This window comes from Phascolarctos cinereus, unplaced genomic scaffold, assembly GCF_003287225.1.
Source record: "Phascolarctos cinereus isolate Bilbo 61053 unplaced genomic scaffold, phaCin_HiC Scaffold_9;HRSCAF=440, whole genome shotgun sequence".
Taxonomy (NCBI): domain Eukaryota; kingdom Metazoa; phylum Chordata; class Mammalia; order Diprotodontia; family Phascolarctidae; genus Phascolarctos; species Phascolarctos cinereus.
Window position 1 is genome coordinate 187,503,174 of NW_027556402.1, and position 23,723 is coordinate 187,526,896.

General features: G+C 40.3%; 1 protein-coding gene across 1 annotated transcript in view; it reads left to right on the plus strand.

Moving 5' to 3' along the window:
- SLC2A9 (solute carrier family 2 member 9) overlaps positions 1 to 23,723 on the plus strand; it is a 314,145-nt gene that overhangs the window by 85,200 nt on the left and 205,222 nt on the right. Inside the window, exon 10 of the mRNA XM_020992085.2 lies at positions 6,351 to 6,487. Coding sequence (XP_020847744.2) covers positions 6,351 to 6,487 — 137 coding nt within the window. The remainder of the gene's footprint in view (positions 1 to 6,350; positions 6,488 to 23,723) is intronic.

Consider the following 23,723-nt stretch of genomic DNA (forward strand, 5'->3'; position numbering starts at 1 on the left):
AGAAAAAGTGAGCATCCCAGAGACACCGTTTTATCCCTGGAGATAGTTGAGATACTGGTTGGTACCCACTTAGGACTAGATCAATGACCCAAGAAAACGATTCTCTGTGGGTACAAGCATGTAAACATTGTGAAGTATTAGGCCTGAAAAATAACTTATTTTCTTTCTTCTTAATTGTGCTGGGGATTATTTGGCTGCTGCTGTATGATTCACCAATTGCGTGGGAGTTGGAGAAATGATTCAGATTGCACATCTTGCCCTGCCAGATCGATTGCCTGAAACAGATGTAGACTTTATTGAGATATATAGCTCACTCTTCAGGATAAAGGGTATTGGGTTTTTTTAGTGTTGTCATTGCAGAGAAGGAACCTTCACAGAGGATCAAAGGGCCGTTGAGTAAGAGCTGGAAAGGACCTTTGAGGCCATATAGTCTACCTTTCTTATTGGGTAGATGGGAGACTTGAGGATCATGAAAGTTGAGCAGCTTGCTTGAGGCTGCAATATAATAACATAATTGGGATATGAATGAATCCAGATTCTTAGTCTCCAAATCAAACACCCATTTTATTGCACTATAAAATAGATATTGGTGGAGATAAGACACTGAGACATACTTATAATGGAATGGGGTGGGGGGAAAAAAAGACAAGAACAGAAAGCCTGATATAAAACTTGAATTGGTGGGGAGAGAAAATAGGCAGTAACTATGGAGGAAAAAGGAAGAAAAAGAGAGCAGAAGACCCAGACATCCACACAGAAGACACTTTCTATTTTTGCTCGCTCTCTGTTTTTTAATTTTAAATTTATTTATTTTTAGTTTTCAGCATTCACTTCCATATGCTCTGTCTTTTTAAAAGACATGTATTTTTGTGGACTTCCACTTAGTAGGATTTTTCAAGCACAGTCAGTCAACAAGCTGAGACTAAAAGACCATTTGCTGAGAATATTGTCAAAGAGATTCCTGTCCAGGTGTAGGTTAGACTAGATGACCTCTGAAGTACTTTCCAGTTTTGAAATTCTCTAGCACTGACCTCCAAGGCCTTGCCTACCATTGCTGAATGGGAAGGTGTGCATAGGACACCTGAAGTACTGCATTCAGCACTAAGTGAGCCAGGGAAAGAATTTTAAAGTCCATATAGAGTGGTCTCACTGATTTGGTAGAAGCCTTCGGTCTAGGCCATCCCACTAAGACACTACCTCAAGGTTAAGGGAAAGACATTCATGAAGGGAGGTGGGGAAACGGTGTCTCTACCACAGCATTTATTTGATGGCTAGCAGAACAGGGTAGGATAACCACACCAATTCCTTAGCAAAGTATGAAGGTGAAGAACACATGGAACTGCTGTAAAGGGCTGAATCTTGGTGGTTAAATCACGTAGAGCTTGCCCAAATTCCCATACCCTATCGATTAATCCTGGCTTGATGTTCTTGGCTTCTGGATTTGCAGACCACTTAGATTTTGGGGTCTTCTGTCCCTGACCTAACATTTGGTTACCAGGGGTGGGGAACCTGTGGCCTCAAGGCCTCTAGGTCTTCAAGTGCAGCCTTTTGACTGAATCCAAACTTTACAGAACAAATCCCCAGTAAAAGGTTTTGTTCTGTGAAGTCTGGATTCGGTCAAAGGCCCATACTTGAGGAACTAGAGGGCCACATGTGGCCTTGAGGCTGCAGGTTCCCCACCCCTGGTAGACTCCTCTGGATCCTGGCTCAGACCTCTTATCTTCTTATCTAGATAGGATCCCCTTTATTACATCCTCTAGGAATGTCCCAATCACCAAGAAGTTCCAATTTACATAATGCCATTTTATAGTTAAATATGTCTGATTTCTTCTTTGCCATCTTTTCCTTCTACTTAAAAGACAAAATGTGTCAAGAGTTTTTTGTCTTGAATTATTTGTTTTTGATCTATTCTCTCCCTGCCTTCTCCCGCTCCCTACTCCCTTGTAATTGAAAGTCTCTGTAGACAGCCCCCACAGCTCACTTATTTGTAATTCTTATAGAAAGTGGATCAGGAAGAACGATGCCTCAATTTTTGTAATCATAGGGTTTTATTATAATATTTAAAGTTGCATTATGCATAAAGGACATTGTGAGAAGTGAATTAAAATGATGTTCTTTAGTTTGTCTTTAAGAATGAGACTTGTACTTTACACCCAGCAGAGAAGTTAAGCCATCTTACAGAAGTAATCAGGACCCACCAGCCTGGGATGCTCGCACTGTTCCAGCTGAGAAATAGCTAGTCAACTTTTAGTTATCTGCACTGTTACAGATAAACAATGACCCAGATAATGTTGTACACAGAATCAAGTTAAAATTTTTTTTTAGGCAGTTGGGGTTAAGTGACTTGCCCAGGGTCACACAGCTAGTAAGTGTCAAGTACTCGGTCTGAAGCCAGATTTGAAGCCCTTTGTTTTTTAAAGAATGTTTTTTATCTCAATTACATGTAAAAACAATTTTAACATTCATTTTAAAATAATTTTTGAGTTCTAAATTCTTTCCTTCCCTCCTCCTTCATTGAGAAGACATGCACTTAGATATAGATTATATATGTACAGTCATGCAAAATATTTTATATTAGCCATGTTGCAAAAGAGAACACAGGCCAAAAAAAAAAGAAGGAAGGATGGAAGGAAGGAAGGAGGGAAGGAAGGAAGGAAGGAAAGGAAAGGAAAGAAAAGAAAAACCCCAAGAAAAAAGTAAAAAAGTAATACTTTGATCTGCATTCAGACTCCATCAGTTCTTTCTCTGAAGGTGGAAAGCATTTTCCATATGAGTCCTTTGGAATTGTCCTAAAGAAATTTAAAACTCTTCTATGCAATTTGTTTCATCATCAGGAAAATAAAGGGATTGAGCTTGATCATCTCTAAGATCTCTTTCAGTTAAAATCTGTGGTCCACAATCCATTGTATTTTATAGTTATTTGCTTATTTCTTATCCTCTCAATTTTAAGCTTTTTAATGATGAAAACAAGAGCTTACATTACATTAACTCAATGCCTTACAGTTGTGGTGTTTTATTTAAAATATTTCATTTGTACCTCCAAACAACATGTGAGATAAATAGCTCAAGTATTAGTGTCCCCATTTTATAGGCATGGAAATTGAGGCTCAAGAGATAAACTTCTGCCCAAAGTTGCAAAGCTAGTCAAATGGCAGAGCCAGATTTCAAACCCAAGTCTCCTGATTCCAAGTTCAAAACTCTTCCCATTATGGAACTTTCATATTACATTTGCCTATCCTGTGCACATATCACAGCATATTTTGTATTATAACTGTTTCCATTCAATATTCCCTACTGTAAAAGAAATAGCATAAGGACATTATTAAATGTAATAGCTTATTTGTAATCATACTTAGAGTTTGCAAAGTACTTTATAGACATCTCATTTGAAGAACATGAGACTGGCAGGCAGAAGACCCAGGCTGACTCTGCCCTTAATTAACTGGGTCTCAGTTTCTTTACCTATACAAGCATAATCGTTGAAAGAGATGGTCTTTAAAGGTCTGTTTCATCTCTAACTTTACGAATGTTTCCTATACATCTATTTACCATCCTCCAAAACCCTCCTTGCACTTAGCACAGGGGCTTGGAGAGCATAGACGTGGAATAAATATTTTCTGTTTGTTGTCATCAAATGTCTGTCTTCTACTTTCAGGGTCAGTGGCCAGGGGAGTCTGATGGGAGTAAAATCAGTAAGCAGTAGCTTCACAGCAGATCATTAAGGGCTCTTCAAATACAGTCTTCTTTGGGTCTCATCACAGACCCTGAAGGCTTCATTTATCTTCCTTAGACAATAGATTGTTTGTACCTTTTCAGTCCTATCTGCTGACTAAAGGTCATTTTCCAGGTCCTAACTCTAATCAGGAAATATAGGTTGTGGAATAATAGACCAGAGAATATAAGAGCTGGAAGGTATTTTAAGGGATTGGTCCCATCCCTTTGTTTTACAGATGAGGAAAATTAAGCCCCCATGGGGTAAATAGATTATGCAAGGTCACAGGTAGAGTGCAAGAAAGTTAGCATTTGAACCTGCACCTTTGGATTCAAAATCTAACAATAGTTCTGTTTCACTCAGCAGGCAAAAGGTGTGAACCATGTGTCAAACTCCACACTGGGGAAAGTGAAGTATAATAGAGAAGGACCACAGAACCATTAAATGCTAGTGTAAGAAGGACTTTGTAGTCTCTTCCACTTAGTACAAGTTTTTTAGTTTACAGAGAAGGAAACTGAGACCTAGAGAAGGAAAAATGAATCACACCAGATTTAACTAACGATCAGATGAAGATTAGAACCCAGGTCTTGTTTATTTTCCATTCAATATATAGGATGTTCTAAAAGTCTTAGTGCAGATTTTGGCTACTAAAGCTTAAAGCTGTACTAAGGCTTTTGAAACACGCTACCTCATTCATTCATTTAACAGTACACTTTCGTAGACACTGGGAGAGAAACCAGTTAGATCACACACACACACACACACACACACACACACACACACACACACGTATACGTATATATCATAGAGCTTAGAGTCTAATATTGGCATAAGACAAAAACATAGATGACTATCACACATGCTAAATAGAGAGATACAAGATCATGTGCTTTGTGGAGTTTGAGGGTGAAGAGTTGTTCCTGCTGGTGACCAGATGACCAGGGAAGGCTTCAGGGATGGCATTTGAATTGGGCTTTAAAGGAAAGGTAGGGAGTTAACATGCAGAGATGAAGTGGAAGGTCATCATTGGTATAGAAAACAGCCTGAATAAAGACCTAGAGGAGGGAAGAGCACATGCCTCATCCAGGACAGAGGGCAGCTGAGAAGATCTAGAGCAGAATAAGATGAGATGAGGCTGGAAAGGTATTCTGAGGGAAGCAATTTGTAAAAGGGAGGTATTATTAGACCTTCTTCTCATCAGGCTTGGTGTTTGCCCTTGAGTCCATATACCTTATGGGGAGACAATATGCATATTCACACATGAGACAGACAGAATCCTAAAGACATTATGTTTAGACTAAAGGACTAATTTTTTTGTTTGTTTTAAGGTACATCTCAAACCTGACATTCTGTGTCATATGTTCTAGTGTTTCTTTCAAATCTTGAAAATGCTTTCTGCTTAATTAATGTGTTAAATCGGACATTTCTAGATAGGAAGTTAGAATCCCTACGATCATTGAAATAGAGATCAATATGTATCTCCAGAGTCAGGGAAGGCTTTATGGAGGTATTGAGATACCTTTATTCTGAGCATCCACATCGTAGTCAATGGAAGTCAGAGGCATCCCATATTGTAATTGCTAAATCCAATGGCCTTTCCTCAGGTCTTACTCCACCTGCCCTCTTCTGTGGAGCAGAGTTGGAAATGTCAAAAGTCAAGAGCAGAGGTGAGAGAGAAGTGGGCATGGTGTCCCGGGCACCTCCTTATATGGCCATGCAAGGCAGGAACTCACTAATCGGAGAAGAGGGCCATACAGGGGAGGCATCTGCAGGATTTGAATTTAGGGCTTCTTGTCTCTGAGTGAAATGCTCTATACCAGGGGTGGGGGACCTACAGCCTCGAGACCACATGTGGACCTCTAGGTCCCTTTGACTGAATCCAAATTTCACAGAACTTGTTCCAAAGTCAAAAAAGTATTCAACTGGGAAGAATTCTTCCTACTTCACTCCCCATAGTCTACTCTAGTTGCAGATATTAGCTAATTCACATGTGACAGGAACTTGATAAATGTGAACCTGATTCTAAGTGACTTTGAGGTCAGGTTTACATTGGCAAAATACGATGGAGGATTAAATCAATTACAAGAGACAGGTTTGCCTATCACCTAGAATAGAGTTTCTCTCTTGGTAAAGATGAATTCTGTACATTGCATTCCTTATCTAAAGACAGTGTGGCATATTAAATTGAATAATAGGCTAAAGTCAAACAATTTGGGTTCAAGACCTGACTCTTTAACGTGCTCTCTGTAACCATGAGTGGAACACTTCATGTCTTAAGACAGCAGTATCCTTATTTGTAAAATAGGGATAGAAACTTGTGTTACCTCCCAGAGGTGTGAGGAAAGCGCATTGTAATACTTAAAGTGCTATGTAAGTGTGAGTTATAATGATTATACCCATTGCACAGATGAAGAAACTGTGATCAAGAAAGGTTCAGAAATACATTATAGAACACGGGCTGCTCTTTGCTGGGGTTGGGTGAAGTAGGGGAGAGGGGCAACATGGCAGTCATGGCAACTTGTCCAAGAAAGTGATAGTGTTTATCCCTCAGTGCTAACAGGTATCACTGTTTGCCCCACTCAGAATGATTCATCACCAAAGGAAAAGCCTCACTAACATCTTTGTGTTTTGTTTGAAGGAGTCACTGTGGCCTTACTTGTTTGGTGTGATTGTCATTCCTGCCTTCGTCCAACTTGTGAGTCTCCCTTTTCTGCCAGAGAGTCCACATTATCTGCTCTTTGAAAAGCATGATCGGGATGGAGCAGAAAAAGGTAAGTACTTGTTTTGTCTTACACTGTACAGGGCTGGGTCCTGCCCTTAAATCTAGGTGTGTGGTGTGGCCAGGTCATGGAGCAGAAAGACACACACACACACATACACATGCGTATACCTGTATTTATATCTATCTATCTATACACACACACACATACCTATACCTATATTTATATCCATCTATACACACTTACACACACACATACCTATACCTATATTTATATCTATCTATACACGTTTACACACACATACACATATGTGTATGTATACATACATATACATATATGCACACATATATGCACACATACACAGATATGTACACACACACCCCACACACATGAATCTGTGGCTTTCCTTTCCACTTCAAAGAAAATTTGAGAGAGAAAGAAGTAGATTTCTTTCTGTTTGGGTGATTATGAGACGCTATGGAGAGAGTGCTGCCCTTGACGTCTGGAGTGCTGCATCTGAGGTCTGGCCATGTGACCTTGGGCAGCTTAGTTGCCTTAACTTCTAAATTCCTCACCTGACAAATAGAGAGAATAGTGGTTGCACTATTAGAAAGTCACACAGTGTTGGAGCTGGGAGAGACCTTAGAAGTCTTCTAAGCCAACCCCTTCATTTTACAGATGAGGAAACGGAGACCCTGAGAGCCTACTACCTGCCCTAAGTTTATTGCTGTCGTTTGCTTGTGTCCAGTTCTTTGTGACCCCATTTGGAGTTTTCTTGGCAAAGATACTGGAGTGGTTTGCCATTTCCTTCTCCATCTCGTTTTACATATAAGGAAATTGAAGCAAACAGAGTTCAGTGACTTGCCCAGAATCACACAGCTAAGAAGTATCTGAGGCCAGATTTGAACTCAGGTCTTCCTGACTCCAGGCCTGGCACTGTATCCACTACACCACCTTGCTGCCCTCAAACCATAAGTTTGCATCACAATTAATGGAGAAGGCAGAATTTGAAACCAGATCTCTGCCTTCAAAGCCTGTTCTTCCCTTTATACCGTGGGTTTATGGTGATGTTCAAAGAAGATAAAGTAGCTTGTGGCTTTTCTCACACTGAGCCTCAGTTTCCTCTTCTATAAAATGAAGAGGTTTGATATGACATCTAAGTTCCCTCCCAGTTTTAATAATCTATGACTCTATAATACTGTGATTTTATGTATAGAAAGTACTTTGTAAATTGTAAGCATTATATACATGCTGGAATACTTTTATGTATTTTTTCTTCTTACACTGTGAGTTCTTGTCCAAATTTCTATAAATGTACTAATGCACGTGGAGATACTGCAACAGCAGTAATTAACTATGGCTTTTGCCCTAAATCTTCAATACTGTCTTAAGTTGATTTAGTTTGCTGTTTTAGGATTTATGTTTGGTTTGTGTGTGCTTTAAATTTCAGATACATAACTGTATACTGGAATCATTGGCCCCCTCTGCATTTTCAGGGTCATTAGGAAGATGGACCTGGCTGGAGCCTGGGAATGGTTCATTTAGATGGTAGTAACACCTTAGGAATTTGTTAAGCACTTCAAACATAGCCATATTGGTTATGACAATTGTGAAAAGGACTCTGGAACATACAATATAGAATGTTAGCACTGGAAAGGACCTAGGAGAGAATTTTTTTTTTATTCCCGTCTCCTTCTGTGTGCACCACCTCCTGTTTCCAGTGACACTCCAAAAACAGTAAATGTAAATGATAGAAAAGATGGGGGAAGTTGTATTAGCTCAATTCTTAGCTGGTTGAATGTCTATATTCCAAAGAGCAGAAGAGACGAAGGCAGAATCTACTCCTGTGGTATATAGAAGGTGTTGACAATTCCTCTTATGTGAATTGAGAATTAGAGACTTTCCATTTACAAAACCATTGGAAACAACTTTTAAATGAAAATGTTCTGAGGATAGAGTCTGAAAGAACTCTAGTCCCCTTAGCACTAGTTAGGGGGTGGTTAAGGCTGAGGAGGACACAATTCTGTTATCTTGGAGGTTGGCCTGTCCTGAGTGGTCTAGGACTCAAGTTAATATGGAGGAATGGCCACACTCCTAAGACTCAGTGGCCTCATCACTTAAGAGTGAGGAAGGCACCTGTGTGGGTCATAACATTAGGAAGAAATCTGAATAGACAAAGAAGGGACACCCTCATGTTGCCTGAGAAGATTGAGGAGCTGCAATCTTGGGGGCAGAAAGGAGGAGGAAGGGAGGGAATTCCCCATTGAGGAGCTATAAAGAACCAATCTCTATCTTGTTATACACTCCTATACCTCCCATATTATTTCTACTTTTAATAATGATCTTTCTGACAATGAAATACTAAGCTGGAGAGGGCAGAATGATGTAACAGGTACACCAAAAATATGATATCTGAGGAAAATGCGACAAGGAGATAAATTTTCCATTAAGAGATATTACTCTATATAATCTCAGAAATATAGAGTTTTATTTCAAGACCTAAAAAGGAACTGTCCTGTTGAATTCATCTCAGAAACATTATTTGTCTTCATTCTCTTCCTTCTACTCACCCTTCTCCCAACTCAATCACTTTTTTCCCTGGACTATCACAATGGTCTTCTAATTGGTTTCCCTGATACATTGGACCTCTCCAAACCATCCTTCACCCAGCTGCTAAAATGATATTCCTAAAGCATAGGTCTAACCATGTCATTCCCATACCCCAAAGCATTCTGTGGTTTCTTCTGGGATATAATACCAACCACCTTACCCTGACATTAAGACCTTCTACACCCTAGATCTGATCTCCCTTTCTAACTTTATTTCTCTCTCATTCATTCTTTCATGCTTCAGGCAGTCTGTTTTTGTTACCATTTAGCTCTGGCTTTTCCCTCTCTTTTCTTCCACATTTTTATACCATTCTTCTTCATGCCTGAAACAGACACCCTCCTCACCTCCTGGTGAAATCCTTTTCCTTTGAGGCTCACATCTGGTATCTCCTCATCTCTTTGCCTTCCCTCCTTACTCCAGTGGAAAGCAATTTCTTGCTCCTCAAATATCCCTAGGGCATGCAGCTGGTCTGGATCTTCCTTTCTCCCCTTCTTACATTTCCCTTGGATATCATACCTTTTTGTGTGTTTCTGTTGCATTCCTCTGTCCTCTCCCCACCGATCATATTATAAGCTCCTTAGGTCAAAGACTATGTTGTTTTTCATTTCAGTATCCCTAGCACTGCCCATGAGATCTTGCACACATTTGTTGCTTTGAATGGACCAGAGAAGTCTTCTTTTTATCCATGGTTAATTACTATGGCTTGGTAGAATAAAACAAGCAGTGGAAACAATGAGATTTGAACTCAGGCTTTGGTATTAACTGGGTGACCATGAAGAGGTTGTTTAACCGGCCCTCCCCACCCCCAGCTTCTGTTTCCCTATCTGTAAAATAGAAATAATGACACTTGTCCTGGAAGGAGAACATTGTAGACCTAGAAGTGATGCTCGGGCTAGAGCTGTTATTATTACGAGGACATTGAGACAGTGAGGGGACACGACTCCCTCATGTGCCCTCACTGATTTCAAAGTACCCTGGAAAAGCTCAAAGAATAAAGAAACCCAGTGTGACACCCTCACCTCTGTAAAAGTCAAACTTGCCCTTTTAACAGGAACTTTCTATCTTAGAAAAGGCTGAAGCCATCCACCTTAGCTTGGGTTTGCCTAATGCGCCCATCAAAACTTAGCCCTGGGCCTGCTGTCATGTTCTGTACAAGTACTCTTGATTAAAGGGACCATGCCAAGATCAAATCTAATTCAATAAGACACATCCTGGCTTACAAGCAAGTCACGGTGCTTCTAACAGACCACTAGAGGGAGCAAACTGTACAGCCCTGGATCATGAGTCCTCAAACGTTAGAGCACCTAGAACATCCAATGTTAGCGCTGGAAGGTACCTTGAGAAAGAGCACATAGAATGCCAGCATTGCAAGGCACCTTACCATTGTTTGTCCTTCATTCTTGAAGAGGACCATGACATCAGGAAGATGATGCCATGACTTGCAAGTGAATTGGATTTAAGTGAGGGAGGGCTGTGCAGAGTGACCAGCCTCACTTTCACCTCTGGAGCCATCTGGGTCCAGTGGCAAAATAGAGATCAGGAGTTCTGGAGATGGCCCCAGATGCAGTGGAAGACCTTGGCCTTTTTAAGTTAAAGTCAGTTTGACTGAGAAAACGCCCATTCAGTGATGAAGGCTAGGTAAGAAATGAGGCTAAAGATGGGTCTCTGTTACCTAGTTAAAAAAATCTGGGAGGGGAAGACCCTTAGGGCCTTTTGTCTACTGGGGAATGTCTATTGTTAATACATACAACAAAGGATGTTGGGACTAGAAGGAATGTGAGAACACTGAGTGTCTCCCTTCTACCAGAACCTTGGACTCCATCCCTGGATCCTCTGGTTCTAGTAGGTGAGCTTTTCCTTTGCTGTGAGGGGATCAAACCTCTGGACCACTTCTTGGCTCACCATACCTTGCAAGCACCTCCCTTTTGCTTTCTAGCAACATCCTTTTAAATGTTTTCCGCCATTAGAATATAAGCTCCTTGAGGGCAGGGACTGCTTTGTTTGCTGATATTGGTATCCCCATAGTTTAGCACAGTGCCTAACACATATTAAGTACTTAATAAATGCTCCTCTACCTCTCTATGTATGTATGCATATATGTACATATGTATATATATATGTACATATGTATGTATATATATGTACATATGTATGTGTATATATATATATGTATATATATCTACCTACCTAGCAATCTATCACAGAATGTTAGCTCTGATGGGAACTGATAAAAAGAATATAGAATGTCGTAGCTACAAGAGACCTTAAAACAGAGAACGTAAGATATTAGAGCTGTTAGGGCCCTTAGAATACAGAACATAAAGTAGAAGAGCTTCAAGGGATCCCAAGACATAAAAGATGAAATAATCTTTAGAACACAAAATGTTAAAGCTGGAAGGAATCTTAGAGTATAGAATGTCATAGAGCTGGAAGATATTTTAACATATGGATGTTATAGAACAGAGAGAGGCCTTAGAGATCCTCTCCTCTGATCTTGTTATTTTGCAGATGAGGAAGCTGAGGTCAAAAGAGATAACCAGCTCTCCTCAGGTGAATTGGTAGTAGAGTTCCAGACTAATCTTTTTTCCATCGCTACCACTCATTCCTTTAAACTCTTTTTCCTCCTAAGCAGGAAAAGATGTGTAATGTTCTCATAGATGTGACTGTATCACCACCACACTCACCCCCAGTGTTCTTTCCTTTCAGCTGACAGAAAATTCTCCATTTCTTCACTTTCTCATTTCAGCAGACCTAGTGCAGCCCATTGCCTGCTTATCTTCATAGGTAGCATTTTAAAATCTCTTCTGTTGAACTCCAGACACAACAGATAGGACCAGAAGCGTGCTGTTACCATGGCATTCCAAAGATTGCTTGTTGAATCCCATAAACATTTTGCACAGACATAGGTCAGAACAGAAACAGGGAAGATCATGTTTTGACAGAGACTGAGAATATATTTTTTAAAAGCAACAAATTTGCTTTTCTTTAGTTTTTGGTTTATTTTTGTTATTTTAAAGAACTGTTAAACCTGGTTGATGTGGTATCATGGAAAGCCCTGGATGTGGACTTGGCAGACCTGGGTTCAAGCTTTGGCTACCATTTCTCAGCTCTGTGATGGGGCAAGTCATTTTATTCGCCTAAGCTTCCATTTCTTTATTTATAAAAGGAGGATAATGGTGCCAAGCTATATGCCTCACAGGCCCGTTGGGAGGATCAAAAGAGATAATTCATATGAAAATGCTTTTGAATGTAAGGCTTGTGACTGTAAAGAACTAAAAGTTATCATCATCATCGTCATAATTATCATCAATTGAATATTTTGATTGAGTTCTTACTTATACACTATAGTGACCCATGCAAACAAATTTCCCTCCCACCAAAGAACATCGAGAATTGCAATTCAATCAATCAAATCCATCAAACAAGCATAAGACACCATGCCAAGTTCTGGAGATACAAGGACAAAAATAAAACAGTTCTTGCTTCCAAGGAGCTTCCCCTCTACTCTTGCCACAGCGTAACTAACTCTGTGTAGGAGCTTTCAAACTGAGTCCATCCTAAAACATTTATCAAATTGAGAAGCACATCGAAACAACCAAACCAACAAGTATTTATTAATTGTCTACAAAATGCCAAGGGAGAAGTCAAATTCAAGGTGAAGGCACAGAAGAGAGAAATTTAAGGCGTCAGCGAAAAAGACAAGACCAATGAGTTAATGGGCTTCATTGCACTTCGGTTTTCAAAAAAAAAAAAAGGTTGACTGCATAGGACTGAGCGAACAGACAAAATCCCATTTGCCATGATGTATGAGGAGGCTTTTGAATTAATCTAAAGAGCTTGATTATCAGGCAGATGGAAGGTTGCTGAAGGGGGGAGGGGGAGGAAGGACTACGCCAAGAAATAGCACAGTGGAAAATTTTAACAAGATGAGAAAGCTGGGTGAGTTGACTAGTCAGAGAATAGTAGTATTGGGAAGCTAAGGTTACTGATGCTATAGCCTCTCAGGACATAGAAGAATAATTCTTAACCCGTCTGAAAGTGACATGAAAGAACGTTCAGTAAATTATTGTATTAAACACCATTCCTGTGCCTAGCCTGCACATATTAAAGAAAAAAGAATGAGGGAATAAGGGAAAACTCTGAAATTTTATTTCAGGGCCAGGTGGGGGGGGGAATGAAAGTCAAGTTGTAATATCTCCTCTACTGCATAGTTAAAATAGTAAAATAAAGACATTTGTTCCCTGTTGAAATTTACTTCAACTAAATTCAATAAATATTTATTAAGTAGCTACTATGTGCAGAGATCTGTGCTAAGCAAGTATTAGTGGTGGTAATAAAAAGGAAAATCATATTGTGTCTGTGTTATTAAGAAACTTAGAATCAAGTATGGAAGATGAGACAGCTATGCACACAAGAAACTGTGGCATGAGGTTGAGCATGTCAAGCACCAAAAAGAGGGGTACAAAGGGCTATTTGAGGAGTGAGAAGAGAGAGATCATTTCAGACTGTGGTGATCAGAGAGGGCTCCCTGGAAGAGGTGGTGTTTGAGCTGGACCTTGAAGAATGGCTAGGATCACAGGATTTATAGCTCAGTATGAACGGTAGGCATCATCTGTCATGTAACATCTGTAAGTGACACATACACGATTTTAAATCAGTTCTCTGATTCCCATTGGCCCTCACTGCCTGGAAAGATAATTTTGAACATAACGCCACAGTTAAAAAATTATATGTACATACATTTTAAAGATGTCCAAAAAGGAAGTATCTGATGACTTATCTGAACTGATCCCATAGTGAACTAAGCAGAACCAGGGAGACACTGTTGAGATGGAGCAGGGACTCTATCAGAGGCATCAGGAAAAGTGTGAGCAAAAACACTGAGAAAGGAAAACGTGGGACCTACTTGGGGGATGGAAGTGGTCCTGTTCAGCTGGAAGGCAGAGGAAGAGAAGGAGGAGGAGGAGGAGATAAAAGTTGGAAGGTTTTGGAGGGCCTCAGAACTTAGTGACTGGGAATGTTATCGCATACATAGATTTGCACATATGCTGACTCTAATTATGAATTTAGGGTAGTCTTGACATCCATATTTTCACTTCAAGTACTTAAGTGTCTGCCGTGTGTGCAGAATGTGCTAGCCGCCACAAAACACAGAGAGTGAAAAATCTGCGCCGACATTTGAAGAGTTTATTTATTCATCCAGTTAAGGGTTTGGACGAAGGGGAATAAGCATTTATTAAGCACTTACTATGTTCCAGGCACCATGCACCTACTATGTGCCGGACCCTGTATTAAGGGCTTTAAAAACATTATCCCATTTGATCCTCACAATAACCCTGTGGGGAAGGTGCTCCTGTTCAGTTGTTTCGGTCATGTCTGAGTCTGGGGTTTTCTTGGCAGAGATGCTGGAGTGGTTCGCCATTTCCTTCTCCTGCCCATTTTACATATGAGGAAACTGAGGCAGGGTTAAGTGACTTGGCCAGGGTCACACAGCCAATAAGTGGTCCAAGGCCAGGTCTGGACTCAGGAAGACGAGTCTTGCTGACTCCAGGCCTGGCACTCTATCTATTATATACCTAAGGGTCCTTGAAAGTTTTATATAAGAAACTAAGCTTTTTAAAGACAGTGCCTTGTCAAGTGCCGTGCTATGTGACACAGCTCTAAGTGCTATAGGTGTGCAGAGAAGGGAGAAATCAGATGGCCTATAATACACAACGAAGGGTTTGTGAAAGAAATGGAATTTGATCTGGGCCTCGAACAATGAGTAAAAGATTGACCTGAATGAGATAGAAAATGCCAGTTGGGAGTAATAGGAAGTTAAGAAGAATAAGGAGGGATTATGGAGGTCCTTGAATATCAAGGTGATGAGTTTAGACTCTCGAAGGCAATGGAGACCCACTGTAAACTTATTAGCAGAGAGCATCTTCAGAAATGTGCTTATCAGGACAACTTCACTGAGATTTAACACAGACTCTCTCAGGGTGGCCTCAGACACTATCTGTGTGACCCAGGGCAAGTCACTTAACCCTGTTTGCCTCAGTTTCCTCATCTGTAAAATTAAGTGGAGAAGGAAATGGCAAACCACTGCACTGTCTTTGCTAACAAAATCCCCAATGTGGTCATGAAGAGTCAGATGTGACTGAAAATGACTGAAAATAACACCTCCTAGGGTGAGGATGCTTTTTTTAAGCCTTTATCCTAAGGCTACATCAACTCACCTCCCTTACCAAGAGAAGGCCCCAGAAAAGACAACCTGTTGGCACTGGAATCTAAAGATTCTCCAAGTTGTGCTTTGAAGCTAGTGACTTTACTAATTTTAACAGAGTAGTTGGAACATTGGGAGTTCTTTAATTAAAATGGATACATTAAATAATTGGGTGCCTGGTGAAAAGAGCACCAGATCTGGAGGCAAAGAAGCTCACTTCCTATCCTGGCTCTGCTATTCACAGTCCCGACCACGTGGCCTTAAGCAAACCATTTCACCTCCTCTGTGCTTCGGTTTTCTCCTCTTTGAAATGGAGCAGGGTTAGATGAAGGAGGTCGAAGGCAGAAAAGCTCCCATATATGCCAAAATATCTATAGAAGCAGAACCAATATAGCTGCCTATCTCTTGGCTGGAATGGTTACGGCACACAAACACAATGGGGGTACTGTACCTGAACAAATGATGACCATGAGGAGGTCAGAGGAGGTGGTTATGACGTACAATAGGATGTATGGGAAAGTCGGCAGAGCTGGGACTGCACCAAATGGACTGAAACTGGGCATTCCATGATTATAATGACTAAGTTTTGCCTCGGAGAAGAGTGAAGAAAATGGATCTCTGTCTCTCTTTTTTTTGCATATTTGGAAAACTGCGGGGTTAGAGCATGACATACATTGTCAGATTAAGTTGACGTGTTTGTTAGTTTTCTTTGACCCCTTTATTTTATGTTAAAGGGGTGGTTCTCTGCATAGGCAAAAGGGTGGGATATATTGCAAGGTGAAGGTTATGTAAAAACAAAAGCCATCAAATATTTTGTAAAAATAAGAGAGTTGGAACAGATGGATCTCAAAATCTCACCATTAAATCCTATAATTAATTTTCTTTCTAGTGCAAATCTTCCTTAATTTGAATTTATCTCTCACGGTGGAATATAGTGATAAGACAGCTGGTTTTGGAGTTGTTTGACCTCAGTTCAAGGCCCAGTTCTGATACTTATTAGTTGTGTGTCATGGACAAATCATTTCATTTCACTGAACCTCAGTTTCCACATCTGTAAAATGGGGTAACATTTGTTCTACCTATCTTATGGCTCTGATGTTCAGTTTCCAAACCTTAAAACTCTCTATAAACGAGACAATTAATGGAAATTCCAACTGCCTGTTGTAGACCAAAGAACCCCATTATTTCTAGTTTCTTATTTACATGGTGTGAGCTACAAAAAGGATTTCCTGACCATGGAACAAAAGGAGTGGCGACTGAATGTCCCATTTTAGACTAGCAGTCGTCTTTGAGAAGGGGGGCAGAGCACTTGGGTGAGATGGAATGAGCTGTTAAGGAGAAATCCTTAGCTTTACTCTAATTTAATAAATCCTTAGACAATAGACCTAACAAAGTATGTTGCAACAGGATTGTCCTTCTAGGAATACTAAACCAGAATGTGAAAAAGGAAATGCGGCAGCAGTTTGTAAAACCTTACTTTGAACTTTGGAAGACAGAAGAATCAAAGCCAAAACTACTGAATCTTTCATGTGGTTTATAAGTCCAAAGGGAATGATGGAACAGTCAATGGCTAAGGGAAAAAGACCTGTCTCATTTAAAGTTAAAGAAATGTCAAAGTATGGGGTGGAGGCCAAGGAAGCCTGCCATTCTAAGTTGCATGTGGAAATGAATTTTCATAAAATCTCCAGGTTAGAAAGGACTGCAGCTGTCACCTAGTCCAGCCTCTGTCTCCCCCATCCCCAACGTGTAGTCTTTCAGCCTGAGTAAATAACAGCACAAAAGGACTTCCCTTCTGAAAGCTGGCCACCCCTCTGCAATGATGTACTTGGGTACAACTGCCCCTGCTTCAGGCTCAGGCACATAACTTCTGTAGCTCATGTGATATTATAGTCTATAGAATGTGATATGATGCTGTGTAAGGGGGATAGACAATCTGTACCAGAACTGTAACTGGGAATACTGGTATTTGGGGAAAATTCATTCAATCAGCTGAAAGGGGAGAAGATGCAGATACAACAGGAAATCTCAAACAACGTTCCTCTAGTCTCATATGGTATTGGGCAGTTAAGCAGATCACTGGATAGAGTGCCAGGCATGGAGTTGGGAAGACATCTTCCTGAGTTCAAATCTGGCCTCAGTCACTAACTAGCTGCATGACCATGGGCAAGTCACTTAACCCTGTTTGCCTCAGTTCCCTCATATATGAAATGAGCTGGAGAAGGAAATGGCAAATCACTCCAGTATCTTTGCCAAGATAACCCCAAATGGGGTCATGGAAGTCAGACATGACTGAAAACAACTTAACAATACCATGTGGTATTAGAAAGGAGGATCTGGTTACAGTATGGCTCCTAGGAGAAGAGATGATCCTCTGGGGAGTTAAGTTCCCACCGCATGGAAGAAACATATACATGCCCTCTATTAGGACTGTAGGGACAGCATGTGACCCTATGTCAGTGCCCTGGGGCAAAGCCCTTATGACTCCATGTTAGTTATGGAGTTACAACTCTCCTATGCAATACAAGAATTCAGATGAGATACAAGGTAAGAGGTCACTATGGCCTGAGATGGGCTTTATGGAAGATTGGAGCTGGACCTTGAGGCATGGTTGGGATCTTAGTGGGTGGAAAAGAAAAAAAAGCCTCAAATTTGTATAGCATTTGACAGTTTTCAAAATGTTTTCACAAAGATTGATCTACTGAAGTCCTTCTCTGGTGGAGGTGACCTTGAGTTACTGTAAGCCACACTAGAGGAGTATAAGCTCTGGCTGGTTCCTACTAAGGTAAAGAGACTTTGGTTTTGGTGAAAGATTATGTGGTTGTCAACCAAGGACCAGTCTGGCTAATTACAGAGAGGCTTGTTACCCAGAGGTTGTCCAGCAGGTAATTATTATTAGTATTATGTTTTACCCAAGTTGATTCAGGTGGATCATCTGCTGAAATCCTGAGGGGCTGAAATAAGCAGCAAGGAGGGACTAGCTGGACCGATTGCAAAACTTTCGAACTGTTGAAGCCTTTCTATACATTATGGATGGTACAGTGCTGGACCCAGAATCAAGACGATCTGAGTGCAAATTCAGCCCAGCTTACTAGCTTTGTGACCTCAGGCATGCCACTTGCCCTTATCTCAGCTTCAATTTCCTCATCTATGAAATGAGGATGATGATAATACCAACCTTCCAGAGTTGTTGTGAGGATCAAATGAGATGCTATTTGTAAAATGCTTCCTAATTTATGAATATTGTAATAATCTTTATTGCCCTAAGTACTTAAGAAACAGATGATTCTATTGAATTGTCTTTTCTGGTTAGGAGAAGATTAGCACCCAAATCCTTCTGTTTGAACCTATTATTGGTGAAAATATTTACAATACAGGGGTCAACATCTTGTTTTCATAGTTAAAATTGTTGTTGTTCAGTCGTTTCTGTCATGTCTGACTCTTTATGACCCCATCTGCAAAGATGATGAAGTGGTTTGCCATTTCCTTCTCTAACTCATTTTACAGATGAGGAAACTGAGGCAAACAGGGTTAAGTGACTTGCACAGGGTCACGTGGCTACTAAATGTCTAAGGCCACATTTAAACTCAGACAGCTGAATCTTCCTGATTCCAAGCCCAGTGTTCTATCCACTTTGCTACCTAGTTGTCCTTCATAGTTAAAATATGTAGAACATAGTTGAATGTAACTTACATAATTTTAAGTCTTATAGGTCCTCAATGTCACTATTAAAAATGATTTTTTTTGCTCAGGAATTTATATGTAGATGCAAGATATAAGATGCATACACTGATGTGAGTAGAAATATAGATATGGATTATCTATAATATATAAAGTGTAGCTGTATTAATAGTTTAAAACAGTGGAAGAGAGGAAGATAGTTAATAAATTCTATTCCCAAATTCTATCCCCACTCTCTCTTTTCTGTGGTCAAAACTTCTGAGCAGTTTTCTTTTCTTCTTCCTTCCTTCTTTCCTCCTTCCTGCCTTCCTTTTCTCTTCCTTTTTCTTTCTTTTCTTTTTCTCTTTCTTTCCTCTCTTTCCTTTCTTTCCTTTCTCTCTTTCTTTCTTTTCTTTTCTTTCTCTTTCTTTCTTTCTTTCTTTCTTTCTTTCTTTCTTTCTTCCTTCCTTTCTTTTTCTTTCTTTCTTTCTTTCTTTCTTTCTTTCTTTCTTTCTTTCTTTCTTTCTTCCTTCCTTTCTTTTTTCTTTCTTTCTTTCTTTCTTTCTTTCCTTCCTTCCTTTCTTTCTTTCTTTCTTTCTTTCTTTCTTTCTTCTTTCTTTCTTCTTTCTTTCTTTCTTTCTTTCTTTCTTTCTCTTTCTTCCTTTCTCTCTCTCTCTCTCTCTCTCTCTCTCTCTCTCTCTCTCTCTCTCCTTCCTTCCTTCCTTCTTGCCTTCCTTTTTTCTTTGTCCGTGTGTGTCTCTTTCTTTATTACGGTGTTTATAGGTGAGAGACCTATAATCTTTAAGCTGCTTCCATGCATCCTATTTTCAAAATCAATGTATTTTACTTATATAGAGATTATGTTTTCTTTTCCTATTATTGCTTATTGCTTCTTCCTGCTTCCTTCCTTGTCTTCCTGCTTGTCTTTCACTTCTAGGTATTCTTTCACTTCTTGGTATTTTCATTCCCGCTCAATTATTCTTTCTTTTGTTTCTTTGGTGAGATGCCACTGTGGATTCAAGTCTTTCTATCCTGTCAATTATTTCTGTGCAGGCCATACATTCTGCTTTCACAATTCTTATTTATCTTTTAAACCATTCAGGAACAACCTAGTGTGGTTCAGTTCTCTTTTGAAATCCACAAGGCCCTTTGCCTCATCAATTGTTACTTCATTTTCCTTTGTCTTACAATATTAATTCATAGATATCTCAACTTTTTTACCTAATCTGGAAGCTCCCGTCTGTTATTAAAATCTTCCTTGTTGGCTTTTCTACATATGCTTGAGGTCTTTAATTCAGTTTTCTTTCTGTTGAGATCTTCAGTAATTTTCTGTGTCTTTTCCTTCTTCTTCTTAAGGTCTCCCATCTCTCACTTTCAGATTCCTTCCCCTTTGAGTGTGATTTCTTTAGAGGCTGAACTTCCAAATGATCTCAATCTCCTACTAGGCTGGTGAATTGGCAGTTGATCACCCTCAGTCTCTGGCCCCAAGTGACTTCTGGGGTGGGGGAACAGAACTGGCCCCAACTGCATGCTGGGTTCTTTCCTCCAGAATTAGTGAAGCCACACTCGTGATCAGCTCCAGCTCCCTCTATTCTTTCTTTGGCTGAGCTCTGTTGTGGTATAGTGTCTCTGCAGTTCTGTTCCGGCCTAAGCAAGCTTCTGCTTTTTTGGTTTTCCACCTGGAGGATGGCAAGGCATAAAGCTGAGTTCTGTTGCAAATCTTTGGCTTGGCATGTGCATCTGTGGTGATCCTGAGTCAACGCATTAGGGGCTAAGGATTAGCCTTCTCTGCTGCTGATTCATTGTATTTATTAACTTAGTTGGGTCTTGGTGTCTTAGACCATGGAGACAGCTAAAATTGCTTTATCTCTTGCGCACAATGACTATTTTAGAAAGGTTTGAGGATTCGGGAGGATTGGAGAAAATATCTAGTTCTGTATCTTGTTAATCACTTGACTATCACCACTCTCTGTTAAGAGAACTTGACAGACTTAAATTTGTTTAAGGGTATAACTCTTGTGCTTATAGAAGCATTGGCCGATATAACGCCAGAGTCCCATAAAGTCCCATACAGTGAAAGGGAAAGGAAAGAGAGAAAGAGAGAAAAAGAAGAGTGAGATGGGAGGAAGAGGAACTGGGAAAGTAGGAAGATGAGGGGAAGAAAGTAGAGGAGAGAGAGAGGGTCAGGGACAGAGACAGAGAGAGAGAGAATATTTCATGTACTGTAGCTGCACAGCCTATAGCTCAATGGCAGATACAAAAAGTTAGTGTAAGTTAGACCTATCAAACTTGTGGACTATCAATTTCTTCATCAGTATAAACACATCTATCAAAATGATTTCTATGTAAGCAATGAAATTTTGAATAGTACTAAAGATGAAAGGCATATTTATTTCTGAAAAGAAAGCAGAATCAAGAAGCCATTCCTCTTGTGGAAAACAGGAAGGGAAAAGAAAGAATAAGTAAAGTTGAAAGGAGACCTTAGATCACTTGTGCCTTGAATCTCCTGCTATTCCAGTCATGTTAGGTCACACACTCCTAGTAATTTTCCTCCTTTCCAGAATGCATGCCAGCTCAGCTCTTCCCTCTTGAGAGCTAGAAATAACAATGCTTTCAACATACAAAACTGCCAGCTTGGTAGGGTCCTGCTCCATTGATAAGAGAGCTGCCTCCTCTATCCAGTCAACCTGACATGTTGAGAATCACGGTGTTGAATCAAGGAGGTCTTGCACGATTAATAAGCACCATGGAAACCCCTCAGTCTATAACTCAGGAGGGACCATTCTTTCAACGCATATTGTTTTGGCTGCAGGTTAGTAAAAGAGAAGTGCTTTATTTTGCCTTTACCTTCACCCCATTCCAAATAGCTCTAAGGTATTTTGGCACCAGTTGTTAATTGTGATATTGCCAAGTATGACTGAACTGGCAAGTCCCTTACACAATGTGTGTGTAGGGTTAGGTATAGGTACACATGTAAATATAGGAGGCGTAGGAGATACAACAGAGTACAAATTGGTCCAAGGCATCTCTTTGAGTTTAATTTTATTTTGTACAAATCTGTTCATTTTTTTTAAAAATTGGAGCAAAACATAAAAATTATGGTTGATTGAGTGTGGGAATCTATTAACTAAGAAAAGAGCACTAGGTTTGAATTCAAGGGAGCTGGGTGGTCCTATATCACTCAGTCCAGCTTCTACACCCTTCCCCATTTTATAGAGGAAGAAAATAAACCTCAGAGAAGAGACTTGCTATGGTTACATAGGTAATAACTAGGAGAAGCAGGGTTTTGAACCTGTGGCCTCAAGGCCTCATGTGGCCCTTTAGGGCCTCAAGTGTGGTCCTTTGATTGAATCCAAACTTGAGGACCTAGAGGGCCACATGTGGCCTCAAGGACAGAGGCTCTCCACCCCTGAGTCCTAGACCCTTTGACTCCACTATCCTATGCTATCTTTCATAATTAATTGGTTCTGGGAAGGTCACAACTTCCCAGTGCCTGGGAAGCAAAACTTTCCAGTGAGTGAAACTCACTAAGACAAAAAGTTACAAAGGAGTTGCTGATCTGCATTGATGGACAGAATTTCCACACTGGGAATTCCCCAAACTGATGAAATTACAAGTGGAGATCTCACACCCCTCAAAAAACAAGAAGTTTGAGTTATTATTCTACTGTTTCTGGAAGTACGATGAATCATTTCATGTTTGTATGCCTTGTTGTCCCCTTGATTTTGAATTCCCCTGGGACAGAAGCCATATTCTAGGTAAGCATTCAGTTCTGTCCCAAGGGACTTCCAGAGATGCCAGTCATGTCTTCGGCTCTTCCAGAACAGGCACTTTCCAGGATATAGCAGCAAAAAACTGATCTTCTCTGTCTCCCTCCTCCTTCCCTACCTCTAGCACCAACTGGGGATCATAAGATGGAAAACATGAAAGTCTAATGGGTACAGAGAAATTTAGGTTCTCATGTTAATGTGCCTGGTGGAGAGACAAAAGATCTTAGAATAGCTTATGCAGAAATAGCATAAATAGCTCGTCATATATTGTGCATTTAATGGAACAGTAACTATGCCTGTTTAAATATTTTATGAGACACCCAGTACTGAAGGCTTCACAGGGAAAGCAGAATAGGGGAGTTTTAAATGCCGTGTTTGGGCTTTGTAGTCATTAAGTTGTATCTCGACACTTCTGCTTGTGAAATACAGTTAAAGCCATATGCTAAGAAACCCAAGTCCTCAGATGATATATAGAACCTTGAGCTCTTCCTTAATTGTTGATTGCACATAAATCTTGTCACCCCAACCAGATGCTAAACTCCTCAAGGGAGGCTACTTAGTAGGGGTGGGCCAGGAGTCAGGAGACCTGTGTTCTCATCCCAGCTCAGCACTGCATTTGCATGACCTTGGGCATGTCACATTACTTCTGGGGAGGGGAGTCCTCAGTTCTCCCACCTGTAAAAAGGAAGGAGCTGAGTCATAAAGTCTTTAAAGTCTCCTCCAGCTTTAACATTCTAAGTCTTAGTGTGGTACAATGCATGGGGGCTCTGGACCTGGAATCCAGGGATCGTGTCCCTGCTCATTCTTGTTTGTTGGGACCTTTGGCATACATCACCTCCTCTCCATTTCCTCAACCATAAATTGAAAGGCATAGACTAGATAATAATAATACCTACTATTCAAATAGCACTTTAACATACGCTTGTTACGTTTGATCTTCACATAAACACTAAGTAAGGTAAGCTTGATAATTATCCCCATTTTAGAAATGAGAAAACTGAGGCTGGGAGATGCTAAGCCTAGAATCCCACAATTGATTCAGTTTCTGG